Raw genomic sequence first — 10,346 nt, forward strand, 5'->3', positions numbered from 1 at the left:
ACTCAAATTAGATTCTAAAACTCTTCGTAAGCGGGATAAAATGAAAAATTGTCCCTTATACGCATATAAAAAGCGATGACCTGTCTCAGGGTTCTAAGCTTTGTCCTGTTTTATAACAATATGTTTATTGCTCTACTGTAAAGGCAGATGGGATTTGTAACAAAGTCATATAATAAAATTATACGAAGTCATGTATGGCTGTGGTATACAGCTATAATTAATCAATAAATCATGATATTTGTGCCAAAATCTAAAAATGATAGATAAAGCTGCATCAATCTCTATTTTATCTATAATCTAAAATCGAATATATTTTGGTTTAAATATATTGGTGATATAATTTGTAATATATATGCAATGAGGATTTGTAACTAATTTGTATGCTTAACGATTTTCGCGAACATTACTTTGTTTTCGACAAGGTGGCAATTTTGTGACGAATATATCAAATTAGCCAAACTTCCTGCGTCATGTGTTGGGAATACTAATGCGAGACGTGTACGCAATACATGAAATTATTATTACAAAGTAAAAAGGACAAATTTCTAAAGGCCTTTTCTCATATGAAACAATAATTTACCTAAAATATCAAAAAAATATTTTAACTTAATCAAAAATTGTAGGAAACATCTTCATGTATAGGATTATATAACTCGTAAATAGACATTTTACAGTTATAAATTACTTTTTATAACTAAAAAAATATCCTATATTCGAGTACTATAATAAGGATAACAAAAAGTTTATCTTATTATTGTATTAATTATTATTACACGACCTCCGACGGAGTGAAGACCTCCTCCAAACTTTTCCATTTGTATCTCATGTTCGCTATTATTTTCAAAATTTTCCCCGCTATCTCCTTTATTTAATTGTCCCAGGTTTGTCGCGGTCGGCCTGTTTCCTTCCTACTGGGACATTCCAAGTCTTTTTGACCCATCTGTCATGACAAACGCGGGCAATGTGTAAGGCCCATTTCCACTTTTTTGAAAATGCGGAATAAAAATATTTATATTGTTTAATATTTGTTTATTACGGAATAAAAAGATGTCGAACAATAGAAAACTTTATCATTAACCAATCATGCGTTTTGTTTATTTTTATCCGATAATGTTTAATGCGCCATAATACAAATAAACTAACACAATACTTATCACTTGTTTCAAATAATGTTATCTTGCATTCCAAATCTATCGATCTTCTCAGAACAAAAGATAACGAAATCCAAGATGTGGTCAACGGACAGAAATCGCTAGGCGTGTAATTTAAGTTGTATGCGTAAGTAACAACTAATGCTCGGGTAATCTGATAAGCTTGCCTGTTAGTGCATAACTCGGGATCAAATGTATAAATATTTAAAAAGGCCGAATACGCTCAAAACTCTTGCCTCTACAAATAATTACAGTTTATAAACATGAACCAATAATTTAAAACCGATTTTATAACCTACTTTTGTTTAAGCAAAGATGAAAACGTAAACACTGTCTATTTAATGCTTTATTTCGACGTTTTGCGTTATTTAGAAGTCTAAAAGATGAAATGGTGTAGTGATTTTAAAAACCTATTGAATATGACATATGGCAGTCATATTAGGATTAAATGTAGTAGCCGAAGTTTGTCTACTAATTCTACTAATTAGATTAGTTATGGTTATTCTTCAAGAAATTTATAAACATTACAGAAACGCTGGTCACACTAGCTAGTCAAACAGAAGTCATTATTGTCTATTTTATTTGCTGTAATTGATACCCTTGTTTTTTTATTGAGTAATAAACTTTCTTTGAATCTCTAACAGCTTCTAAATAATCTCAAGTATGATCGAACAGAAATACAAACGCAACAGATCCCAAGTCAACAAAAAAATACTTTTATAACATGAGTGACACACGAATCTATTCAAAACGTTCAATGAAGGGACCCCTCATTTCGTAACATGCGGGCGGAAAAAATAACAACGCATTGGCTACAAAGTTATAAACAGAAATCATAATATGACCATTCCATACCCTTATTTTGGGGAACGAGGATCATTAGGGTATGGATCGATAGGGTGCCCATCAACTGTATCAGCAGTTGTAACACAAATTGTAATAAAATTGACCTTTTTTCCCGAATTTTTCTTACTTAAAATCGCTTAAATAATCATTTAAATGTTTCTAGATATTATTTGGCTAGTCACCTATAAAGCCTAGGCTGATGCCCTGCCTTAAAAGATGAATGATTAAAACAGCTTCAGAAACCTGAGGCCAAGATCAGTGAGTTTAGTAACAATATTACGAAACATTTTTCGAATTAACAATATCCAGTAGACAAAGAACGTTCAGCACGTACTCCTTGGTAACCAATTCTAATGGACTCTAGTCCATTATAAGGGTAAACCGAAAAAAATGGAATTCATGACTAGGACGCACGTGTCCAGACTATCTAGGAACGTGTAAAAATATACGTATATTTTTACAATGTTTTTAGGGGTTTATAATGCGGATTCTGTTTTATTTTGTACTCCACTTCCACTCTTTTGGACTAGGTATCTACTATATTTGACTTCTTAATAAAATTTATATACCTCTAAGGTAATACGTTGTATTGCTATGTATTTGTATTGCTGATAAGAAGTTTTGTAGGACGAACATTGATAACGAAATTATATAAAAATAGTAGATACTTAAACCAACGTTCACTGTTGGAGGGATTAAATCCTTGAAGAAAGTAACATGATCCGGCCGCAATATTAATTTTTAATTCCTAAAAAGGACCGGTAGCTTCGGTATTCGAGCACATCGTCAAACCAGTTTCAGATGAAAGATGCTAATAAGAGTTTAAACTGTTTTATTCAGTGTACAAAAATTACGCAAAGGATTTGTAATATTGGTACGAAAGTAGTATGGTTAGAGATTTTAATAAAGTGTAGAGAGATGTTGAAAACAGAAATCATATTATACTTTCTACTGAAAATATATCTCTCAACCGTGTGCTTGTAAAAATTGGCTGCCAACGATTTTGAATTACAATTTCTTAATTACATACATTCTACTACTTATTCATTTATTTAATGGCGAGAAAATGTGTTTGGCGATCAAGCACGTGGGCCTTACACATTCGGTTTGCCCAATTTCGTTTAGTTAACTGTCCTGTCATTATTTTAAGGGGTTTTGAAATTAAAAGATCTTTATGTGTTTTTTGTGACAACAGGAACTCCTAAGCGTGAATTTTGTTAGATTACAGGATTAATATAAACATAAAGAATTGTGATTAGTGTAATAAAAATAATAGGAAATTTATATGCAAACAAACACAGTCGCCGAAAAAGTTATAAAAGTTAAGCAATTAATTATAATAAATTCGGACTCACGCAATGAGTATTGCGCCAACAATTTTACCCTTCATGACCCTATTTTGAATGAGCACGTGCCGAAAATTCCGATATCACACCCTACGGTTTTATTATAACTCAATAGACCTATAATATTTTACAGGTTAATTATACACTTATTTAAAAAGATTATTTTGTAGATTATGAATGAATGAATTTATGAAAATTCATAATCTACTTAGTAAACATGATGAAGCGGTTGGCTAATGTGTTCTATGGGGTCACATTCAAACCAAATAATTATACTAAAATAATTTAATTAGAAAGGTAATGGGGGTGGTAGGTGTCATATTGGAGTAAGCTTAGTTATTCATCCAAATCCATATTTAAATCGGCTCTCCCTTGACATATTACTGAAAAATGACCACGCATAGACCCGTATTCTACCTCATACTATGGATAGTATATTCTTAACTTTCATTAATGATGGTTATACATTTCTTGGGAATAGGTTTGATTTATCAAACTGACTCTCACCTTAATATGAAAGATGCTCGGACCTTAATGATTATGTAAAGTGGGTTTAAATATAATCGCTAATACTATTTAGAACCATTCTTCAATCTAAACGTAACAAAAACATATAGGTGGATAGTTCATTAGAAGTTATTTCCCGTCTGATTCGCGGCTGTCTATAAAACATATTTTATAGGCCTATGTCATAAATGTCTTACGGCACATTAGCGAAAAATCATCTCTAGACAAGAATTATTAGGTACTACAAACGTTTAATGACCTTTTAACGGTGCTTAAAATAAATGTATTGTGCTAAGTGAATCTGGTAGCAGATTGCATTTTCCGATGTTATTTCTGAAAACATTATGGAACAAAGTTCTATAAAAAAGACTTTCAATTTTATGATTTACCATGAATCGAATAATGTAAGAATCGTACTGCTTGCAAAAAGTTCCGGGCAACAAGCTCGGCTCAAAGCTCGTTTACGATTTCGTCCATGTTTATAAAAAAAAATCATATATATTTGTTATAATAAAACGCCATTTTAAAATAGTATTTGTTAATTTGAAATGCGTAGTAATTGGCTTTCAAAATTATTATTTAGCAACGGTGAATCGTTTCTCGAGATTAAAAAGTTGTCACCGGATTACCGTCAGCATATTTTATTCAAAACACGCTTCGTATAGAACTTTGTTCATATCCCGGAAAGGTGTCAGGCACTTCCTCATGCTTTCACAGTCTGTTATAATATTGTTGTACATGTGGGTATTTTTTTTTAACTATCCCCTGTTCGCAACACGTGTTCAAATGTTTGGAGGCTACCCCAAATCCGGTTCACGGATTTCGGTCTGTTTTTGTTGCCCAAAACTCAAACATATAAATGTTCGTTAAACATAACAATATTCCATTTTGAATCCATGAGTTTCTATTCAACAGGTGCATTACGAATTCGAACAAACCCAAAGAAGCACGCAATGTCAGAATCTATTGTATCTATAATGTGAATAAAGATTTAACGTCTGGCCCGAGGATTAGAGCTCAGACAATTCCTCGAGACTCGAAATATAACATGTTCTTTTATACGAGAAGTGTAGGTGATGGGCGCTATAAAGAACAGGCAGCGTCGAAAGACATTAGGCCTGCGTAGTTGGTCGGGCGCGAGGCGGTAGGGGACGCGCGGTATTGATCTGCCAGCAACACTCACCCCCCTTTCCTCCTTCCCCAACCTTCCTCACCCCCGCCAGACATCACCGAAGCACTTTCGACCCCACCTCATCGCCGCACCACCGACTAACACCCCGGCGCAACGCAACCACACCCCTTTTTCATGCGAACATCGAGTCACGGGATTTTCCAATTCAATTTACGCAGCAATCAATATGTGCTTGATTAAATAAAACGTTAAAACAATTGAGACCCATACCGATATTTGTACCATGAGAACAAACGAAATACAAAAGTTCCGAGAAATAAGAGCGCGCAGATTTCTCTCGTGATGCGCATTTTGGAGAAAAAAGATTAAGAATATGCGACATGTTTCATACCATATAGAGCAGAGAACTTCGATTATTAAGGACACAATATGCGAGGAGGTTTTCGTAAGTTCGTTGACTTTGCGAACAATGTGCCCGGGGACTGTTAAGCTCGCGTCGGCAGCATCTGTGCGCGAATTTTATTTCAGATGGCACAGGGCCAAACCCAGACAGACCCCGTCTAGTGTACTCTACCTGATTCATAACGAGTCGTAGTAACAACTACACATTAATACAATTCTTCGAAACACAACCCCAATCCATTTTAATGACAGTCATCCCCCATATATCAGTAGATTATATGAGTAAGGTATTATTAGTTAACAATTGTTATCGTTTTGCATTTAGTGAGTCAATGTTTAGTGCTGACTCATCAAACCCCTCGGTTGCAAGAATATTTAAGTGACACACTGCACACACAATGATATACTTGTCATTATATAAAAACAATAATTCGTCGTTAAGTTATTCTTCTTCGTTTCTCAACACAAGGTGAGAAAGACTTTGAATCGATACTTAAAATTCTACATCTATCAATGTGAACAAAATTATAAATAATTACACGAAATACACAATTAATTTATAGACTTTATTATTGATAGGGGCACAAATAAATTTCTGTCACATCCTATGCAGGGGAATTATGTATGTAAATTGACCCGATGAAGCCGTTACATTAATCAATGAAACTGTTGTTAATAAAACTATATTAAAGAAAACACTTTTTTAACGGATTGAAGCCATGCATTATTATAACCTTATAATTATTTTACATAATTTTAAAATTTTCCGACATTTCGCGTGCATTACAGCGTGCGTGGTCACGGTGACTGAAGACAAAAGGTGTTGAATGTAAAAAAGTATCACAGCAGAAAGTTATATTTCCCCGGAGTTGAAAATAATTATAAGTTTATAATAATAGATAGCTTCAATTCGTTAAAAAAGTGTTTGCTTTAAATGTATAAAAGTTATGGTAATAAAAGACACTACTATGTGCAAAAGTATATTAGTTTAAATTAAGCATGTTAATAAAAGACAATACTATGTGCAAAAGTAAATTAATAATTTTAGCTTAAACAGCAGCAGTTCAATTTTTACAGAATTCTTATAGTTATAACTCTGAAGCATGAGCAATCGATAATCAATCATAGATCTCAGTGTCTCCACCTACACTTAATCGTGTAGTTCATAGTGGACGAACTTGATCGCCCATCTTCGCTGTGGACATTACTTTCCAGTGACTCATAGGAAGAGAGCTATCTCGCGCAGACGTTCTCAATAAGGAAGACGGTAATAAACAAATTCATCTCTCCCATCTTATGTGGCTTCGACGCCCATTAAAATGCACAATGCTGCACTTCATGCATAGTCCATGTGGGGTATATAAGCCGCAATACAGGAAAGGAAATTACAGATAATTAACAATGTCTGTCACGCCTAATTTAAAAACCCCAAAACAAATTACTAGAAGACAATGTTGAGGCGACGGTTAATTATTCTCCGAGCTTGAAGTATTCGCAATAAAATCTAATTTCGAGTAATAAAACATTTACCTTGGAGTTACAAAGTACAATTTAATATTGATTAATCTAAATTTTTTATATCACAAAAAAGATAGATTTATATAATTAGGTATTAAGAGAAAGCCACTCATACAAGGGCGTGAGCACGTCAATTGTTCTCGGAACTCGTATTTCTGACACTGACTTGACCTAATTGAATATAATGGTGTTATTTAGTCCAATCCCATCGTGAAATATGACGAGATACAGGCGGTCTTCAACCTACGTTATAAGTAAGTAATTAATTTTATAGCAATGTGTGTTAAGCTGTTTTGTTCTGAATTTTATGTCGGATTTATTAAGTTACACTACTGGAAACTATTGATGTTAAATTCCGTTTTATACTTGAATATTAAACGAATATTGAAATGAAATTTTGTATGTTAATTCATATCAATTTTGTTTAAACCAACAAATTTAATTATTTCCTGCAATTTGTAGAACTAGGCTAATTTAAAACACTTTTTGTAAATTTTTACTAATCAAACGTGTCTAAAGACAAAATGCCTGTTTAAAAAAAACCGATGCAATAACTGAATTTTAACCCTATCTACGTTTTAAAATATTTTTCTCTATCAACTGATAAGTTTACCGTAAATCATTGTTTTTCAGTATTTGATTAAAATAAAGAATTAAATGTGAAAAGTTTCTTTAAAAAGCGATTTCATATGATATGGAATTGATAATAAATTCCATTACTAGATAAAGCCCATTACTTTGAAACTGATTACGTTAAAGTTATGTCGGATTCCATTCTAATGATTTTTACTAAGCCCTAAGGTTCAAACGGTTAGTGCTGGTTCCAGGAGATATTTTTTTTTGCGGCAGATGTACCGAGAGTTGTGAGGTCATTTACATAGTAAGTCGTCGATAAGCGAGCTATATTTAGCCCGGCGGGGATGTGCCTGCGCCTGCCTCTCACCTCGTTCACACCTACGCACGTCCAGCCCCTGCTACCTTCAACAATCCCATCCAATACACCCGGCTAACATTATGTACAGGAAACGCGCCATTACGCTCTACTCATAGACATCAACGCTACAACAGAACTCATCAAATCTATCAACAAAACGAAACAAACCCCACATGTGAACAATACTCGTTAATTTTATTAAAACCAACAGTCGTAAAGAAGCCATCTTTCACAGTTAAGTGGCCGCTTTGTTAAGCTTGAAAGCAGTTAACATTAACAAGAAAAGTGGAAGATAAGTCATGAGTCGTCGTAAGTAGCCGGTCCGCAATCGGCACGATGCATTATCTGTACTGAAACGATAAAAACGAACAAAGAACAATGTCGGCGCGTTTCAACTACCTATTGACTTCCATTTTTATGTTCTTATATTTTAAATCATACTCCGTATATGGGCGTATTTTATATATTGTAAGCAAATAAGATTCTTGGATTGAATTCTATAAGCTATGAACAACAATGAAAATATTAAATCGTAGATTATGCTATTGCCTATGGTCGTTAGAGTGTAAATCCGCTTAGGGCGCGTCACCCGGCGGCGACTAGCGAACGAAGTCGATGCAAGTGTGTGCAGAATTTTCAATCGGGCACATTAGCTTTGAAACACGCCTCGGCACTCGGCAGATGTTAATGAAGCTGCATGCCGGCATGAAGCGGGACTTGTTTTACAGAATATACCGTGCGGCTAACGCACGAAATATCGAGCGCCAATTTAATTATCGTGGTGAAATTTAATTTAATTAATTTAATTTAGAACGGAAAACAATTTCAAATTAAAATTAACGAGGAGAAAACGTCAATGTAGATTAGACCGTATACATTGCGTATTTCGAGAAATTTGTAATTGAATTAAAAAATACTTACCAAGCTTTTACACGAATGACAACTTCGCCTTCGGCCGGTGTGGGTTCTGGCTTCTTAAGAATTTTGACAGTTTTAAGACCACCGAAGCCAGTTAAGACCACGGCGCGCATCTCCTTCGGCGGAGGGGTCTCCTTTTCTTTTTCTTCTGTGGCCTTTTCTGGCGTTTCTTCTGGTGGCGTTTCAGTGGTTCCATTCTCAGTTGGGGTCTTCTCTGCCGCTGCGGCCGCGGGTGTGTCCGTGCTTTCTGTCATGACTGTAGTTAAAATGTGCTATCGAGTGCTACAGGGAGCGTACGCGGTACGAATGAGCCCGGGCGAATGAAGCGGAAGCCAGCCGGCGAGACAACGCGTCGCGAAACGAATGACTGGAGGGAAGGGCGAAGCGCGCGCATCGAGGGTGTCGGGCACGGTGGGGGGCGGCGGGGGGCGGCAGAGGCAGCGGCGGGCGCAGGGCCGTGGGGGCGACGGGCGCTCGCCGAACAGGTGGCCGCCTGCGAACCCCGCGCCTCTCTCGCCCCTCTCTAATGCACTACACAGGACCTGGATTAACTTTATTACACCGTGGCCAACATAAAAACCATAGCCGAAAACCCTAGCCCTGAAACTCAACAAACTGAGTAATTCAACCCGAACGTGACTTGGCAAAAGGCTCGATGGTCTAAGTACGTGAATATAGAATTTGATACGATATTTTAACAATATGATTTGTTATGTTAACGGCCTAGTCATGAAACCTAGACCCAAAACGTATGATTAATTTCAGAGGAGCGATCGAGCTTATTCCAATTTCTGACATAGTTGCGACTTGTTGAATAAAACAACAGGTCTTGCAATGGCGAGCTGGGGCGATTGTTATTTTTACCGAATTTCCTATTTACAAGACGTAATGCGCTTGATTAAACACGATGATGCATTTGTTGTGCATTGCCGCATGACCTTCCCTCGTCGATAACATGCAGCATTGTTTGTACGATGGGATAGTGGTTTAAGTATAAACGTGGCCTTAATTAAAAGCGTTTTTACTTTCCAAACACCCTTTATTAAGAATAAGTAGGAAATAAGCCCAAAAAATATAACAAAGAAAAACTTATAGGCTAATAGGAGCCTATTCACTGGATTGTACAAGCGTATCTCATACAATTTATTATCAATCACAGCAGTAGCCATTACGAGATTAGTTTCATTCGATTGAGCATTCGTCTGCCCCTCATTTCTCTTTCGTTACTTAAGCCAATTTGTCTTCATTCGTCACCTAAGTCTATACGGGCTCTCTATATTTCTTCAATTTTTTAGTTAATTGATAGAGAAACAGATTTATTAATCATATCATTTCGGTAATGTAGAACTACAATCTTCAAATTACCAGTGTAGTAATAAATAGATTTTGTTTTTTTTAAATAACGGGGGACAAACGAGGAGGCTCATCTGATGTTAAGTGATACCGCCGCCAATAACCACAGGACACTGCCGGAGGGCTCTCAAATGCGTTGCCGACCTTTTGAGAATTTGTACACTCTTTTCTTAGATCTTGTTTCAATAGTGACACGCCTCCTATATTTTCTACCTTGAAACAATTGCTTCGTCGGCAAT

The 10,346-nt window shown here is 35.7% G+C and overlaps 1 protein-coding gene across 2 annotated transcripts in view; it reads right to left on the bottom strand.

Moving 5' to 3' along the window:
• LOC123712929 (synaptic vesicle membrane protein VAT-1 homolog-like) overlaps nt 1-9,110 on the bottom strand; it is a 31,008-nt gene extending 21,898 nt beyond the window's left edge. For both annotated transcript variants that reach the window (XM_045666316.1, XM_045666317.1), the window contains exon 1: nt 8,758-9,110. In XM_045666316.1, coding sequence (XP_045522272.1) covers nt 8,758-9,008 — 251 coding nt within the window. In that variant the 5' untranslated portion in view covers nt 9,009-9,110. The remainder of the gene's footprint in view (nt 1-8,757) is intronic.
• Between the last annotated feature and the right edge of the window lie 1,236 nt (nt 9,111-10,346).

The sequence above is a fragment of the Pieris brassicae genome, chromosome 8 (genome assembly GCF_905147105.1).
Source record: "Pieris brassicae chromosome 8, ilPieBrab1.1, whole genome shotgun sequence".
NCBI classification, from domain to species: domain Eukaryota; kingdom Metazoa; phylum Arthropoda; class Insecta; order Lepidoptera; family Pieridae; genus Pieris; species Pieris brassicae.